Here is a 19,006-nt window from a genome sequence, read left to right as displayed (position 1 = left end):
TCAGAACCCTTGTCCAGTTGAAGAAGGATCTCAACTGAAACATCATTAAAATAAATCCATTTTGGTGGCAAAAACAGGAAAGCAGACTATTATCTAAATGGTGGCCGATTAGGAAAAGGGGAGATGCAGCGAGACCTGGGTGTCATGGTACACCAGTCATTGAAAGTAGGCATGCAGGTGCAGCAGGCAGCGAAGAAAGCGAATGGTATGTTAGCTTTCATAGCAAAAGGATTTGAGTATAGGAGCAGGGAGGTTCTACTGCAGTTGTACAGGGTCTTGGTGAGACCACACCTGGAATATTGCGTACAGTTTTGGTCTCCAAATCTGAGGAAGGACATTATTGCCATAGAGGGAGTGCAGAGAAGGTTCACCAAACTGATTCCTGGGATGTCAGGACTGTCTTATGAAGAAAGACTGGATAGACTTGGTTTATACTCTCTAGAATTTAGGAGATTGAGAGGGGATCTTATAGAAACTTACAAAATTCTTAAGGGGTTGGACAGGCTAGATGCAGGAAGATTGTTCCTGATGTTGGGGAAGTCCAGGACAAGGGGTCACAGCTTAAGGATAAGGGGGAAATCCTTTAAAACCGAGATGAGAAAAACTTTTTTCACACAGAGTGGTGAATCTCTGGAACTCTCTGCCACAGAGGGTAGTTGAGACCAGTTCATTGGCTATATTTAAGAGGGAGTTAGATGTGGCCCTTGCGGCTAAGGGGATCAGAGGGTATGGAGAGAAGGCAGGTACGGGATACTGAGTTGGATGATCAGCCATGATCATATTGAATGGCGGTGCAGGCTCGAAGGGCCGAATGGCCTACTCCTGCACCTAATTTCTATGTTTCTATGTTAACAGATGTTACCTGACCCATGGCATACCTCAGCAGTTTTTATTGAAGACTCCAGTATTTGGAGCCTCTTGTACCTCTGAAATTCAGTGCTGTGCCTAAGGAAGCGACAGGACAAAATCATTTTCTCAAGTCGCGCTTGAGTATGGGGATGTGGGATTAGATTCATAACTGATTAGGGTATATGGTACATTTTGTTGTTTTTAACTGAAGATTCTGTGAGAAACAGAGTAAAAATGAGGATAGCAGAGTAGGTTTGTAGGTTCATTGGTTTGGTATAAGTGTAAATTGTCCCTAGTGTAGGTAGACACAAAATGCTGGAGTAACTCAGCGGGACAGGCAGCATCTTTGGAGAGGGAATAGGAGACGCTTTGGGTCGAGACCCTTCTTCAGACTGATGTCAAGGGAGTGGGCGGGACAAAGATAGAATGTTGTCGGAGACAGTAAGTGGCGGGAGAACTGGGAACGGGGAGGGGATAGAGAGGGAAAACAAGGGCTATTTGAAATTATTTGTCCCTAGAGTGTGTAGGATATTGTTAATGTGCGGGGATTCCTGGTCGGTGCGGCCTTTTGTGGGCCAAAGATCCTGTTTCTGCACTGTATCTCTAAAACTGAAAAGATCAGGTAGTTCCTGAGGTGTGCACCTTGTTGCCATCGTTGACCAGTGTGTCACCTAGGATGTGACTGAGCCCCAAAAATACACAATCGCAACTGCTATGACATGCCCCTGTACCAAAACACACTAGAATGTTTACTTAAAAATTTATATTGTTAAAAATCAACCACATCAGATTATTTTGTTCCTTAATTTAAATTCCCAGCGAGACATGTCTGGCACTATGGGGTTTGCAGAGTTCAAAGAGCTGTGGACAGTGCTGACTAACTGGCGGCAGAATTTTGCTTCTTTTGACAGGGACAGGAGTGGAACAGTGGAGCCCCAGGAGTTACAGCAAGCTATTACTGCCATGGGTAATTCATTGATTTGATAACTCCTTCCTTTAATAATTTGTTAATTTCCACATGCTGCCACAACAATTGCTTCTTTGTACCAAAAGCTAAAACATTTAGAATATTCTCAGCTCCACAATTTATAATAATTGTCTAATATATAACCAGGTCTCCTCGTGACAGGTGACCTTAAGTAAAGTATTACCACGTGTGGCAGCAGTTGAGTGAAGGATGAGAGCATTTTACTGACTTTTTTACTTAACAATGAGTTTGCAGTACAATGTGCAATTTTGGTCAATAATTATATGAACCCATTAGATTCACTAATGAGCTTCAGAGAAAGAACTTGGCTCTCCTAGTCTAATCAAGCCTACAGTTTTGTTTCCCCTATTATGGAAAGGAGTTAGATAGAGCTCCAGGGGCTAGTGGAATCAAGGGATATGGGGAGAAGGCAGGCACGGGTTATTGATTGCAACACATCCATTTCATGGAAAGGTAAAATTGATATGGCTGAGCAAATGTTGACTAAGTTCGAGGTTTTTAAATAGCAAAGTTTACAGTGAGATCTACCTAACAACTAAGTTTTAAAAAAACTGCCAGGCCATATACTTTTATTTTTCTTTCACTTTAAACATACCCCTCTCAAGAAATTGTTATTGCAAAGAATGCTGCCTCATGCATATTTATCTTCAGAGATATGTGAAGAATTAATAATACCTAAACCTGTTTATTTCATTGCAATGACTAGGCTACAGATTATCTCCGCAATGTTTGAATGGAATTATAAAGAGATATAGCACCCATGGGAAAATCTCATTTGATGACTATGTGGCCTGTTGTGTGAGACTCAGGGCTCTGACTGGTAGGTATCTTCTCCTTTTGTGTGTGTCATTGTTTAATAGTGCATACTGAATAACTTTGGAGATATCAATCTCTTTAATAAAGAAACCTTTGTAAATCGGTTAATTGTTTTGTGCAAGTGTTTTTGAATTGCACTTTATTCGATACAAAGGACCAGAAGACTTCCATTTTGTCCATTTTTTCTGCATTGCCATAATAATGTTCTGACAGTTTAACAGTGCCTGTATTTACCATAAGTTTTAGTTTGTGTTCCCACCTTATTTGAGTGACAAAAATAAACATGTAATGCTCTTCCCCATATGTCCTGAGAATATTTAATTTTACCTTGGGATGCAGAATTAGGTTTTGTGGAATTCTTTTGGAATTTCTTTGGAATTATTTAAATTCTTTCTATTGCAAACTATGGCATTTTGCAATGTCTGCTTTAAAAAAAAAATTTGGCACACGTGATATTTGCTTTGTACTGAAGTAAATAGTGATTTATATTTCATTAAATTTAATTTGGAAATTTGATAGACTGTTTATAGTCTTGAATTAGTACAGTAAATGTATTTTAAGACAGATTAGGGCACTTCATTCTGTTTTGATTCACACTTTGATCGTGAGTTCTTATGTTACCAAAAATTAGATTTTACTTCAACGCACCCATTAAGGCGCCACAAGTTAATGTTTGAATATCATCCACAATGGTGTTCATTTGTTTGTCCAAAATATTGTGACTTCTGACTATGTACAATATTTTTTTGAAATTTCATTTCAATAAAATATAATTACAACAAACATGATTTGAACCTGTGTCATGATGCCTTATCTGGCCAAATGGTGAATCGGGGATCAGATTGTGCTGCCATGCACACAGTATTTATTATTCCTTTCCCTTTTTAGCCACAGAAAGGAAACACTCAGAATTGCAAAGTAAATTAGTAGATTTTATAATTTTTCTTTGGTTTAAAGAAAACAGTTTATGAAATATGCTTTTTATTAAAATGTTTTCAGTAGTTACTGAGATCAACTTGCAGGATTAATTTGCCCCCTTGTTGATTATTATCTTATCTTATAAATTATAATGTACATTATTGATTGCCTGCACCCCATAAAGAACATCTGATGGAGAAAATGCTAATCCAGCACTATTCATTATCATATTAATTTCTAGTTTGGGCTTTAATAAATGCATTGTTGATAAAACAAAATCCTCTAGACTTGCACAAAAATGTGATTCATGTTAAAAGGTGGTTATATAATGTTATTACAAATAATGCCTGGGACCAATTTTCTAGTTTTAGTATGCTTAGAAACTGCATAAACACAGCTTCATTGTGCATTTTATAAATCTCTTATTTAGTATTGGGAGTTTTAATCTTTGTTTTGTATTTTGCTTTGTCAGATGCCTTCAGAAGAAGAGATGCTGCTCAGCAAGGTGTTGCTAATATTGCCTATGATGATGTGAGTAAACATGAGTTATATAAACATTTGCATTAATTTACTTGCTAAATCTACACATGAACAGTAACAAAGCAGAACCCACCTCAAGTATTATTTTCAGCAAAATAACCAAGTACCCTGATGCAAGGGTGCTTTGGGAACACCCACTTCAAGTACTAATACTTATACTAATCACAACAAACTGAATCTTTAGGGCAGATCATCCTAAACCCCCAGTTTTGACCTAGCCATACTTTTTCCAGATGCCTCGAGTGAAATTCTAGTAAGGAGAATCGGGCTCCAAGGGGGAAAAAAAACATTTTAACAGCCGGGAACATCTAAAAATGATTTGCATAGTTAATTTAAAACATTAAACCTGTCAGTAAGGCATTTCATCCTCAAGAGGGTTACTAGGTTCATTCGACTGTCTGGCCTGTCGAGATCTCCCTGTTGAAGCCCAACAACAAAATATATTAGAACCTTCTTATTCGCGAACTGTTGCTCCACCACTGCCGAATCCAGAAATGAAGTTAATAGTTAAATGTACCAGCATCTGATCTTCAACACTTATCAGATTTCCACTTTTTGACCATACATATGCTCGTCAGAGATATCTTGAGGCTTACAGTCTGAAAAACGGTCTTGACCTGAAACGTCACCTGTTCCTTTTCTCCAGAGAGGCTGTCTGACCCGCTGAGTTACTCCAGCTTTTTATCTATCTTCGGTTTAAACCAGTACCTGCAGTTCCTTCCTACACATATAGTGAGGCATAAACAGCTGATAGTAGACAATGTACTTTAGAATAGCTATCAGTTGGCAAAATTTGTCTCAGTATCTTTTTGCATTTAGTGTTGGTATGTGATTGATTTTTGGTATAAACTTGCCAGTTTCCTAAAGTTGGGGTAAAGTACCAAAGTAGAGTAGGCCAAATTACAACATAATTAGGCAGGAGCTAGGGAGAGTAAATTGGGAGCTGTTATTGGAATCATTATTCAGAATCATGACCGAGGCTAGAGAAGATACAGACATGCAGTAATTTCCTCTCTTGTCCACGTCTGATGTGGAGTCGTTTAAAGACCAGCTGATCAGAGTTCTAGACTGGCATGTTCCAGTGGAGAGGGGATGACAAGGATGGCAAAGTAAGCGACCTTTGGATGGTGAGAGGTTATACATTTGGTTGAAAAGGAACCATGTTTAAGGTGAGATCAGACGGGGCCTTTGAGGAATATCAATAAAGAACGAACAGAGAATTGGGAGAGTCTGAAGGGGTCATGAAATATCTTTGGCAAGTCCTAGTAAAAGATCAAAAATAAGAGGGTAACTAGAGAGAGGGTAGGATTACTGAAGGATAAAGGAAAAATTTAAGCTTGTTCACCAAAGAGTTAATTTGGAAGTTGAATCGGTAGTAAGGAAATTCAATGCTTGCATTTATATGAAGAGGACTGGAATACAAAAACAGAGATGTAATGCTGAGGCTCTATAAGATGCTGGTCAGGCTGCATTTGGAGTACTGTGAGCAAATCTGGATCCCATATCTGAGGATGGATGTGCTGGCTCTGGTGCGGGTCCAGAGAAAGTTTACAAGAATGATTCCAGGAATGAGTAGGTTAGCATATGATGAGCATTTGATGGCACTGGGCCTCTACTCACTGGAGTTTAGAAGGTTATGGGGAGACTTTATTGGAACTTACAGAATAATGAAAGGCATAGATAGAGTTGATGTGGAAAGGATGTTTCCTCTGGTGGGAGAGTCTAGGACCAGAGGTCATAGCCTCGGTATTAAAGGGTGCTCTTTTAGAAAGGAGGTGAGGAGGAACTGCTTTAGTCAGAGAGTAGTTAATCTGTGGAACTCATTGCTAAGTCAGTTACGTGAGAGATGGACAAATTATTGATTAGAACGGGTGTCAAGGGTTACGGGGAGAAGGCAGGAAAATGGGATTAGGAGGCAGAGATCAGCCATGATTGAATGGCGGAGTAGACTTGATGGGTCGAATGGCCTAATTCTACTCCTGTAACATGTGAATTTGTAAAAATGAGCAAGAGGATAGTGAGTTTACTGTGGGATATACAAATATGTTAGGGCAGTTTGAGATCAAGGACATGGTATTGGGACCTTTGAAGAGCATTAAGGTGGCTAAGTCTCCAGGGCCTTTAAAGAAGTCAGGGACAAAGAGGGAAGGTATGTATTAGTTAAAGGAAAGTTGGAAAACAAAGTTGTGACACTGATCAATGTATATGCCCCCCCAGAGAGTACCAAATGTTTTTTCAAAACTCTTTGACATTATTGCTTTAGAGACTGAAGGTATTTTGATATGTAGAGGGGACTTCAATGTGGTCATGAATCATAATTTGGATACAACAAGCCTAAAAAAACCCAAGATGCATCTGACCAAGTTTATTAACACATCAGTACAGGAAATGGGCCTAATTGATGTTTGGAGAGAACTTCACCCTTTAGAAAGGGACTACACACACTATTCAGTACCTCACTCAGTCTACTCCAGGATTGACTACTTTTTAATGAATACGGGTGAAAGTCACAGGATCACAGAGTGTAAAATCGGGGTGGCAGATGTATCTGATCACAGTGCGATCAGCTTGACAGTACACCTGAATAGTAGAAAAAGAAATACTGTTTGGAGGCTCAATGTGGGTATTTTGAATAATAAGGCAAATGTGGAACAAATAAGGGAAGAGATAAAAAGGTACATAGAAGAGAATGATAACGGGGATGTGGATCCTGTAATACTGTGGGATGCTATGAAGGCAGTTATACGTGGAAAGCTGATCGCCCTGACATCACAAAAAAAGGCCTGGCTAGCTACGTATGAACATAAAGTAGAAAAACTGAAAGAATTGGAGAAAAAACATACAGGATCAGTTGGTACTAAAACAGATTAAGGAAAAAAGGGGGGAGATAGATGAGATCCTCAGGGGAGATATGGAAAAAAGGGCAAGATTCGTAAAGCAGACCTATTATGAAGCAGGTCCAAAAGCAACTAGACTCCTGGCCAGACGCCTGCGTAAACAGCAGGCCTCTAATACAATTCATAAAATAAGAGATCCTAAAACCAATCAATTATCATATGAGCCAGATGAGATAGAAAAAATATTTGAAGAATACTATAAGAAACTATTCTAAACCACCATCAGTTGACGAAAGGACAATGAGAAGTTTTCTTAACTCACTTGATCTGCCATCCATTGGTGAGATACAAAATAATACCATTACATCACAATTTACGGTTAAGGAGCTGGAAGCTGCAATCAGTAGACTCAAGGCTAGTAAATCACCAGGCAGCGATGGGTTTCCACCAGAATAGTACAAGGCCTTTAAGAAAGAGCTAACACCTCTGCTCCTGTCTTGCTTTAACTGGACCCTTAAAGAGGGCAGGGCTCCCCCATCATGGAAGGAAGCAATTATTACCGTTTTACCCAAGGAAGGCAAAGACAAAGAGCAATGTAAAAATTTCAGGCCAATCTCAATTTTAAATGTAGACGACAAACTATTTACCTCAATCATTTGCAAAAGACTCGAGACTTTTGTACCAGATCTGATTAATGAAGACCAAACTGGATTTATTCGGGGGCGTCAAACACAGGATAATATTAGAAGATCCCTCCACATTGTGGATAATGCTAAAAAAAAGGATACAAATATGGTCCTGGTCAGTTTAGATGCAGAAAAAGCCTTTGATAGTGTTAGTTGGGTATTCTTATATGAAGTACTGAGGAGATTTGGTTTCAATGAAGATGCAATTCGGTGTATTAAAACAATATATCAGGAGCCTACAGCTAGGATTAAGGTAAATGGAAACATATCAAAAAGGATCCAGTTAGAGAGGGGCACAAGACAAGGATGCTGTCTTTCTCCTACTCTCTTCGTTTTGTATATCGAACCCTTAGCACAAGCAATAAGGCAGAGAGAAGACCTGCAGGGGGTCCAAATAGATGGGAAAGAACATATAATTGGTCTTTTCGCTGATGATATCATTATTTTTCTTGAACGACCAGATATATGTCTCCCAAATCTAATGAACCTATTTGAAACATATGGATACTACTCAGGGTATAAATTGAATATAACAAAAACACAAATTCTTTCATTCAATTATTCTCCATCCCAACAAATCAGAGATGCATATAATCTGAAATGGAACTCTAAAACGATGCAGTATCTTGGTGTAACTATAACCAAAACACTTTCCAACTTGTTTGAAACTAATTATAACAAAATTGAAGAAAACATCAAAAAGGATGTTGAGAGGTGGTCGACCCTTCCTCTAGACTTCAGTGCCAGAATACAAACGGTAAAAATGAATATCCTGCCTAAACTACTATATTTATTCCAATTCCAATTAATGTTCCCCGAGATAAATTCATAGCCTGGGATAAAATGATCTCTAGATTCATTTGGAATAGCAAAAAACCAAGAATAAAATTAACAACACTTCAACTGCCGAAAAGCAAGGGTGGAATGGCTTTACCAAATCTGAAGAAATACTTTTATGCAGCTCAACTCAGACCTCTGGCTTGTTGGTGTAGACCTGATTATGAATCTCGATGGAAAGAAATGGAAAGGGAGATACAGGGTTACCAGACCCAGATTTTGGTGGGAGACAAATATCTGAGAGGGGCTTTGAGACATGCTATGGATCCAATAGTAGCATTTACGTTAGAAATATGGAATGTTATAGTGGAAAAATACAAATTAAAAAGAGGGGTTCACGCATTGAAGTGGTTCGCATATGACTCAAAGTTTAAGCCAGGGGTGTATGATTCAAAATTCAAAGAATGGGCACAAAAAGGCATAACGGCTATGTATACAGTTTCAGAAAATGGCGAGTTTATGAGCTTCCAAGATTTAAAGTCAAAGTATGGTCTCGAAAACAAAGATTTTTTTAGATACTTGCAATTAAGAGACTACTTAATAAAAGAGATAAGGCCAGAACTAGATGAAACTTCAAATAATGTGATCAAGGTGATTGTGGATGCATACAAACAGAAGGGGTCTCGGGTCATCTCTGCTTTCTACCAAGCTCTGGTGGAAAGCGGGGGAGAATCAACGCTCTACATAAAAACAAAATGGGAAGCAGAATTAAAGATTCAAATAACAGAAGAAGAATGGTATCAAATGTGTGAAACACAATGTTCATCCACAAGCTCACTAGTATGGAGAGAATTTTTCTGGAAGAATCTATCTCGCTTTTTTATAACACCCAAAATAAAAAGCAGACAACTTGCTGTCCAACAACACTGTTGGAGGCTGTGTGGGAGTACGGAGGCAGACCCCTCGCATATTTTCTGGAACTGTGTAAAGATAAGGCCATACTGGGAAAATGTTAATGCAGCTGTAAATAATATCTTGGGTTATAAAATCCCAAATACCTGCCCTGTGATGTATCTGGGGCGTATTAAAGATAGTGTAAAAATAGAAGATACATATTTGATTAAAGTTTTGCTTTCAGCAAGTAAGAAGGCCATTACCAGGCAGTGGCTTAATGAAAAAAGTCCAAAACAGGAACAGTGGTTAGAAATTGTGCGAGACATCTTTAATATGGAGAAATTGACATATTCCTTGAGAGTCGAGGAGAATTAATTTGAGAAGATCTGGGAAAAATGGACTGTTTATTTGAGCCATGACACCAATTAGATAAATGCCGAGCTAGATATGGGAAGATTGCGTTATATAGAACTAGATGGTATGTTTGTATGAATGTTGAATTATCTCCAGATAACGAATCAATGTAAAGGTTTTTCATTTTTTAATTTGGTAAGTGAACCACACGGTCTTACCTCTTTTTTTTTCCCCATCTACTTATTTTTTTATTTTGATTGCTGTTTTCCTTACTTTGTTTTATTTATGGTGATGGTGTTGCACTGTTTTGAAAATATCTCTTAAAAATCAATAAAAATTTAAGTGGAAAAAAAAAAAAAAAAAAAAGTCTCCAGGGCCTGATGGCTCTATCCAAGAGAGAAGATTACTGCATGTCTGTATCTTCTCTAGCCTCGGTCATGATTCTGAATAATTGGAGAGTGGCCAACAAGTAGTCTACTCCACGCAGTGGAATGTGTCTTCGCCCTTCACAACTTCTTTAGACTCCTCACTTTCTTCAATAAACATATAGCCATGGGCCTATCTTTTAGTTGGTTACGTTCAACATATCCTGGCACCATTCTCCATCTGCTAAATCGTCGACTGCATCAGGGCAGCTACCTGCACCCATGCAGAACTCGTGGATTTCATCAATTTTACAACTAACGTCCACCCGCCCTCAAATTCACTTGGACTATCTGTGACACCTCCTCTCTCGATTTCTCTGTTGCTATCACTAAACTGACGTCTACAACATATCTACTGACTTCCATTGCTGCCTTGACTACATCTCCTGCCACCCTGCCTCTTTAGAGAGCACCATCTTACTACCAATTTTTTTTTCTGTCTGTCATAATTGCTCCCAAGATGAGGAATTCCACTCTAGGACTTCCAAGATGCCCTCTTTCTTTACTAAACATGGTCCTCCCTCCCCCCTGTTGTGTGTGGAGCACTTGCCCATATTTCCTGCAGGGCTGCTTTTCATTGGTATCTTCATTACCTTAAAGAACCCGAATCATATTAAAGTGTTTCACACTTTAAATTGTAAATTTCCCTTTAAATAAAAACTCAAGATGAAGCTTCTCTTGTATAAAATAAATTTGTTAAGATACGTTTATTCTTCAGACAAGATCAAGTTTCAGCCCCCATTCGTTGAATTATGTGATTTCTAGTGGGATATTGGTAGTTATTGAAATTGACCTGCTTTTCTGCTCTTTTGCCAAACATTAACCCTTGATGAAGTTGCATATTAAATTAGACTTTTAGTTTAGACATACTGCATGAAAACAGTCCCCTTGGTCTGTGCTGATCACTTATCCCTGTACACTAGTTCTATCCTCCACAAAAGGGACAATTAAAAAAAATAATATAAAGAAGCCTACAAACCTGCTCGCCTTTGGAATGTGAGAGGAATCCAGAGCACTCAGATACCCACGTGGTCACAGGGAGAATGTACAACCTCCGCAGACAGCACCTGTAGTCATTATCAAACCTATGTCTCTAGCACTGAAGCAGCAACTCTACCGCTGTGTCAATGTGTGTGTGTGTGTATATATATATATAACTCCGATCTTGCATGTGTGTGTGTGTATATCATAATTTCTCGAAAAAACTACGCGATAACGATAACATTTTTACATATTCCGCTAGAGATTTCCCCCCTGTAGTCTGAAATCGTCTGATCTCAAAAATTCATGCTTTACTTCTCGTTATTAATGAAAATGTTCAAGAATCTGAAAAGACTTTGACAAAAAACCCGCTGTGTTCTTGCTCATGCTGAAAGTGACACCACGCTACCCCCCCCCCCCCCGCGTAATCGACCCTGCCTGGAGCCGGCCTCCCATGGGCGTTATGGGTAGGGGACGGGTGCGTTGGGGGAGCCTGCAGCCAGGCGGCGGGAGCCGCTAGCGAGGGAGTATTGCGTTCGAGAACCAGCTCTCCCCTGTGACTACGTGCTCCCACCCCTCAAACTCTACCCTCTCCCTCTCTGCCCCCCTCCCATTCCCCACACCTCTTGTGGAGGCTACAGGTAGGGGACGACTGCGTTGGGGGAGCAGACCCAATGGGTCATAAGTCGAATTTTTTCTCCCCAATTATAAAATAGGTACCCAACACCTCTGTTTAAATATTCATTGGTGTGAGCAGAAAAAGGAGTCAACAGGGATAAATATATATATTTTATTTTGCAAATATGCTGAATGATAAGTTTTGTTCATTCTTTTCCAGTTCATTTTGTGCACCATGTGTATTTAACTGAACCAAGACTGCAAAGAAAACTAAACTTCACAAGAGCCTGACCTCCACTTCTTGAGTGCCCAGTCTAATAGGTAGTCACAATGTTATGCAATGTCATACAGAATATATAAAAAGAGAAGTGCATGAAGATGGAATGTTTGTGTTGGCTAATTATATAATGCTGCACCAGGTAACAGCTGTGAAATTAGTTATAACATTTTAATTATGGATATTGATTTTTGTACTGAATTCTGCCAAATAATGCTTGATTTGATAAACATTTTGCAAGCTTATAAAACTATTAAAAAATGTAGATTTCCATAATGATGATAATCAAATTAAAACACTTAAGTTGCACAAACCCTCGTGTCATAAGTGTTTTGTATTAGTTTAATTATGAAGCTTAATTAGAACAATACAACAAAGGAAATCCTACTTGGTACTATGTTCTTTTAGAGTTTAAAAGAATGAGGGGTGATCCTATTAAAATAAAAGGTTGAGGATGCATAACAGGTAAGATGTGCAAGAGTCTCGAATAAGAGGACAGAATTGCAAGGTAAGTTGGATAGTCATTTAAAACTGACTATTCCCTCAGACGAGATAGTGAAGGCTAGTTTAGTGGAAGTGGATAACTTTTGAAAGATCCTCGGCATTGAGGGGCATGAGGAACTGTTCCAGGAGTTGTGGCTGGGGGCACATTGTATTAGCAGGGCAGGATCAAGCGGCTCTGTTGCATTTTCTTAACACTATTTTCCGAATTTCTTTTGCTTAATGAGATAAAAAACACACTTAGTCAATATTCTTGTTAGTATATTTAAGTCTACTGTGCACATATTATACTTTGAAGTGCACTTTGTTCTGTGGTTGTGACCTTGGATACGAGCCAGAAAATTATGATATGACCCCTACAGTATATAATCGAGACTTGCACCACGGTGTAACGTTAATAATATGTGCATCTTTGGGTGTTGTTTTTCAATGAAATTTATATCTGAGCATTAAGGTAGAAATCACCAAACTGGTGATGATATTGGTGCAGCACATGTTGCACAAACCAGATAAGGCCAGTGATGCTGCCAAAGCAAACAAGCTCACCAGTCAACGAGTTTCAGAATAGTCAACTGTAGGTGTTGAAAGAAAAGGACTATTCTAGGTTTCTTCATCTAGACTTCAAAATCAGTTTATTGTCACATGTACCAATTAAGGTACAGTGAAATTCGATTTACCATATAGCCATATTTAAAAAAAAAAAAAGCCATAAAGCACACAACTACATAAAAGTTAACATAAACATCCACCACATTGAATTCCCCACATTCCTCACTGTGATGGAAGGCAATAAAGTCTAATCTTCCTCTTTATTTTTCTGCGGTCGGGGCAGTCGAACCATCTGCACTCGGGGCGATTGAAGCTCCCGCAGCCGGCAATCGAAGCCCCCGCTTCGGGGTGGTCGAAGCTCCTGCGGCTTAGAGCTACCGAAGTCCCAGTGGCCGCGAGCTCCACGATGTTAAAGTCCGCAGGTTCCCGCGGTCGGAGCTCAAGTCGACCCCCGACAGGGATCGCGAGATCCACAATGGTAAGTCCACAGACTTCCGCGGTTAGAGCACCCAAAGTCAGTCTCCAGCAAAGGCCACCAACTCCTCAATGTTAGGCATCAGTGCAGACGGAGATACGATACGGAAATAAATCGCATCTCCGTTGAGGTAAGATTTGTTTTTAAATTTCCTCCTACCCCCCACATAAAACAAGCTAAAGATCACTAAAACGTACATTTACCACATACTATCTATTAGTTATTAATTATTAAATTATTTCAAATTACAAAACAGGAACATTTCGAATTTGGTGACAAGCCACACAAACTTCGCACGTCAGCTGAAAAAAGTTGAAAAGGATCAGACTATTCCAAAAATCAAATCAGATAAAGGTGAATTGTTAATGCTTCCCAAAGACATTAACGAAAGATTTGCCCAATTTTATCAAAATTTATACACAGAAAAATCACTAACTTTCTGGACAACTGTATTCTCCCAACACTTAACGCGCTGGAACAAGAGGAATTAGGAGCACAGATTTCAATCAAAGAAATAGAAGAGACAATAAATTCACTGAAGAACGGTAAAACACCGGGACCAGACGGGTTCAGTAACGAATTTTATAAAAGATTTCACGAGGTAATTTCACCACGTTTACACAAGCTTTGTACATATGATTTAAACAACAGACATTACCACAAACACTAGCTGAATCAACTATCACACTTGTACCCAAAAAAGATAAAGATCTAGAAGTTCCAGTTCATACAGAGCAATTGCCCTGCTAAATACAGATCAGAAAATATTAGCGAAAACTTTGGCAAGAAGATTAAGTAAATACGTTAATAAATTAATACATTCGGATCAAACGGGGTTCATACCCAAGAGACATTCATTTAATAATTTTAGACGCCTTTTGTATTCACACAGAATTAAAGACATCAATTATTTCATTGGATGCAGAAAAAGCATTTGACCAAGTAGAATGGAAATACCTTTTCACAGTACTGCAAAAATTTCAGATGATAGAGAATTTTATTTCATGGATAATATTACTATATGATAGGTCGATTGCCAGAATACTGACTAACCGCATACTTTCTCCGAAATTTCAACTATCCAGGGGCAATAGACAGGGTTGTGCAATATCACCCCTGTTTTGCCCTTGCGATTGAACCCTTAGCGGAAAGTATAAGAGTGCATCTGAACATTCACGGCTATAATACTAAACATTCCAATAACAAAATATCATTGTATGCAGATGATGTATTATTATATATCATCAATTCTCAAGTTAGTATTCCAAATATATTAAATCTTATAGAGGAATTTGCTTCCTTCTCAGGATATAGAATAAACTGGAACAAAAGTGAAATTATGGCAATAAAACCTTAAGAGCGACACACCTTTTAAAATTCTTTTTCAGAATTGCTACAGAAAAATTTAAATATCTGGGTGTCCAAGTAACCAGAAAATATAATTATTTATTCAATGCAAACTTCCCGCCTTTAGTTACTAAATTAAACGCTCTTATTCAATTCTGTAAAACACTTCCGATGTCTCTAATAGGCAGAATATATGCCATAAAAATGATTTTTAAACATTTTTTTTTTTTAAATCTTGATTCCCGGATTACAAACTTTATCTGGGATTACAAATCACATAGAATTCATAAACGACATCTATGTAAACCCAAAGGGATTGGCGCTCCCCAATTTCTTATACTACTATTGGGCAACGAAGATTAAAAATGCAATTTACTGGCTGGATAACGCATGTCAACAGGTAGACTGGTTAGTAATGGAGAGAGAGGATTGCTCGCCTTTTAATATAGGCGCGATTCTTCTCTCCCCAATAAAGTTGAAGAACACAATATATGAGAAAAATCCGATTATTCACAGCACTTTACGAATCTGGAAACAAGTAAAATCAGTTTTTAAACGAAGAAATTTATCTCTTCTTTCACCAATAGCTAATAACCCGTCATTTAAGCCATCTATTAAAATCTCCTGTCATTTCAGAAATTACAGTCGAAATACAGTCTGAAAGGTAATCAATATGTTAGATATCTTCAAATTCGAGATTATTTGAAAACATATACCCACGATTATCAAATTCTGCTGCCAGATATATTAGACGAAGGTATGAATAGAAACTCAAAGTCAAACAATCTAACATCATACTTGTATAATATTCTTCTAAATATAGAAATTCCATCGTCAGATGCAATTAGAAGAGAATGGGAAGAGGAATTAGGCCTAAAAATGTCTAAAGACAGATGGGAAAAATATCTTATACTGTATATACATAACTGTTCGATTAATGTTAGATAGATTTTAATCCAATTCAAAATACTGCACAGACTCTACTACTCAAAGACTAAACTGAATAAGAATTTTTCAAATGTATCTCCTATTTGTGACAAATGTCTCCTTCAAGAAGCAACTATAACACACTCCTTTGCCACTTGCATAAAACTACATAACTTTTGGAAAGGAATCTTTGAAATATTCTCAAAATCATTAAAAACAAAACTGGACGCCCATACAGAACTGGAACAGCAGAAGCCTGCTGAGATATCAATATTTCAAAGACGTTTCCTTAATTATGGCCTGATAATGGCGAAAAAACGTATACTTAAATTTTAGAAAAATACATCCCCCCCAACTCTTAAAATGTGGATTACAAACATGTCTTGACGCTACATCTTGAAGATATGAGACTTGTCTTAGCAGGAAAATCAGAGCAATTTTCAAAGATATGGAATCCTTTCATTGATTCATTACAAGGATAGTATGGTGCAACACAACTTCGGAATTAAACCGATTTACGGACTGGGTGATGGGTGAGGTGAGAAATGAAGCAGGTATATCAACACTTTTTGGGTTTTTTTCTTGTTTTTGTCTTTTTATTTTTTAAAGTTTTTACTTACTGTTTGACTACACTCATTTGGTAGTTTAGGGGTTCTATTCTTACATTCTCTTTCACTTTCTTTCTCGCTCTTTCTCTTTTTCTATTTCATCTTTGCTAAAATTAAAATGGAAGCTGTACAATAAATGTATTATGTCATATGCTGCGGTTTATACTTTTGTACACTGCTTCTAATAAAAATCAAACAAACAAAGAAGGAAGGGACAGACGCCTGTTGGCGAATCAACCATTGTTGGCGCCATGTGAATAGTAAATAAAAACATTTAAATATGGTTTCAAATGACACCTCTCTTTTTGTGCTATTAACCACATGACAAAACAAAATGACAGTCAACACTGGTCCTCCTCAACCAGCTTCTGAGGATGGTGTGAGAAAGCTGTTGCCCTAACAGTATGTTATGGCAAGAATCAATGAAAGCTGCTTATTAACAATATCTGTGCCATTAACTCCATTATCTCTGCAGCCACTTTCTCTAAACTGGTTGGAAGCTGACCATGGGGTACTGGAGATTATATGGCCTTAGTTTTATTAACCTGCTCTTATGATGGGAATAGCAATACATTCTTCTAAGCTATTTCAAACTAGTCCATCTGACTGACACCCTTGGAAATTTATACGGTTCTCTACTATGAAGACTGATGCAAAATATCTATTTAATTTATTGCCATTTCCTTGCTTCTTGTTACTTATTTTCTCAATCACATCCTCTAGCAGTTCCACTTAACTACCTGTTCCATTTCAACTATTGTATAATATATAACCTTCAGATGTATATTTTATACTGTTAAATGAATGCAGTAATATTCATTTTTGAGTATTGAAAGTAAATAAAAATGTATGTGCTGATATTTGAAGATCAAGACCTTTGTCCAAACTTCCATATATTCCCTCAATCATCAGCATATTTCTCTGGCCTGTGTAGATAAATCCGTTCTATGTAATGTTGCCACATATTACTGTGACTTCAGTAAATTATGTTTGAGCTAATTCTAAAATAAAATGTGATCTGCATTTTTGGGAGTTTGACTACCAAAGAGGATCCCAATTTGTTTCATTGACTCCAAGATCATCCAACAATTTCTCAGCAAACGTGAACCTAGATGAGGAGCAAGTTGGAGGAATTATTGCACTTTTCCCGTGTACATCTGAACAGCCCTGAGCCAACTCTCAGCTGTCCTCCCTGAACGTCTCTGTTTGTGATACATCCATTCCGCCTGACTTCCTTCTTTATATCCCAGTTGGCTCATAATTAGCCTGTCGATTTCAACTTGTGCTCTTCAGAAATTAAATAATTTTGCTTTTTAAACTTGTTTGGACAATTGAACGCTGGTAAATACAAAATGCTTTGAAAAGTAATACTACCATAAAAGCTGCAATACAATAAAAATTCTGATGGCACCAAGGAGCTTGGCAGCATTTGTGAAAGAAGTAAAAGGGTTAATATTTGATGTCGACCACCTTTCATCAGAACCAAAATCCAATTATACATTTTGTATCTGTTGAACATTTTGATTTTTTTTCCCACTCCACATACCCAGTCTAACCTACCTCCACCTGAACATTGAGCACTAATTAATAAAACAAACAGAAATATAGTGTTGGAAACATTCAACAGCATCTGTGGAAGGATAAACAGAATTAACATTTCAGGTCAAAGATCTATCATCTAACCAAAGAGGAAAATATATTTTGAGTTGAAAAGACCTGGGAGAGGAAATATCTGAAACATGGGGACCAGGGTTACAGTGAGATGAATGAATGAATGAATAAGTTTATTGGCCAAGTATTCACATACAAGGAATTTGCCTTGGTGCTCCGCCCACAAGTGACAACATGACACACAGTGACAGTTAAGAATGATCCATGCAACATTAAACATTAATAATAAAACATTATTGATTAAACATGTGAATTAAATAAAATACCAGAGCAAAAGGAGGTTACAGATTTTTTGGATATTGAGTAGAGCTACCACTCGTGGAAAAAAAGCTGTTTTTATGTCTGGCTGTGGCATCTTTGACAATCCGGAGTCGCCTTCCAAAGGGAAGTGATTCAAAGAATTTGTGGCCAGGGTGAGAGGGGTCAGAGATGATCTTACCCACTCACTTCTATAGAAGTTATATAGAATGTATATAGAAGAAACACGTTACTTCAACATTTTTACCAATATGTTTAAAACATAGTAAAGCTCGCAGATGTTAGTAAAGCTCGCAGATGTCAGCTATTTTTATGTGATCAGAAGTCAAGGCCCAAAAACATGTTATTGCTTAGTTTATTTTTGCTTCAGTTTAGAACATTATGGTAACTCAGAGATTGGAGATAAAGGGCAAGGACAGTGAGAGGTTAAAGTTAGTAAAAACATGCATGCTAAGCAGCCAAAGATAAGAACTGAAATTATAATAAAATGCTGCTTGAAATTATGGATCAGAGAACATTTGGAGAGTGGCCGAGCTGTACTATCTCTGAATGTTCCAGGCCCAGATTTGTGCAAATTAAAGGCTTCTCGTCTTCTTGAAGAATTCTCCGTGTCTGTGTCAACTTATCTTTAATTTGAGTCTGGTAAACAACAACAAATTGGCGCTGCGAGCAGGGTCGGTAAGAGACCATTAATTAAAAGACAAGTAGCC

General features: G+C 37.9%; 1 protein-coding gene across 1 annotated transcript in view; it reads left to right on the top strand.

Moving 5' to 3' along the window:
- sri (sorcin) overlaps positions 1–12,273 on the top strand; it is a 38,148-nt gene extending 25,875 nt beyond the window's left edge. Inside the window, exons 5-8 of the mRNA XM_033012674.1 lie at positions 1,669–1,816; positions 2,544–2,657; positions 4,044–4,102; positions 11,904–12,273. Coding sequence (XP_032868565.1) covers positions 1,669–1,816; positions 2,544–2,657; positions 4,044–4,102; positions 11,904–11,930 — 348 coding nt within the window. The 3' untranslated portion in view covers positions 11,931–12,273. The remainder of the gene's footprint in view (positions 1–1,668; positions 1,817–2,543; positions 2,658–4,043; positions 4,103–11,903) is intronic.
- Positions 12,274–19,006: the final 6,733 nt, after the last annotated feature.

This window comes from Amblyraja radiata, chromosome 2 (assembly GCF_010909765.2).
Source record: "Amblyraja radiata isolate CabotCenter1 chromosome 2, sAmbRad1.1.pri, whole genome shotgun sequence".
Classification (NCBI taxonomy): Eukaryota; Metazoa; Chordata; class Chondrichthyes; order Rajiformes; family Rajidae; genus Amblyraja; species Amblyraja radiata.
The sequence above is the reverse complement of the archived record's forward strand: the minus strand, read 5'-3'. Positions and strand labels throughout refer to the sequence as shown.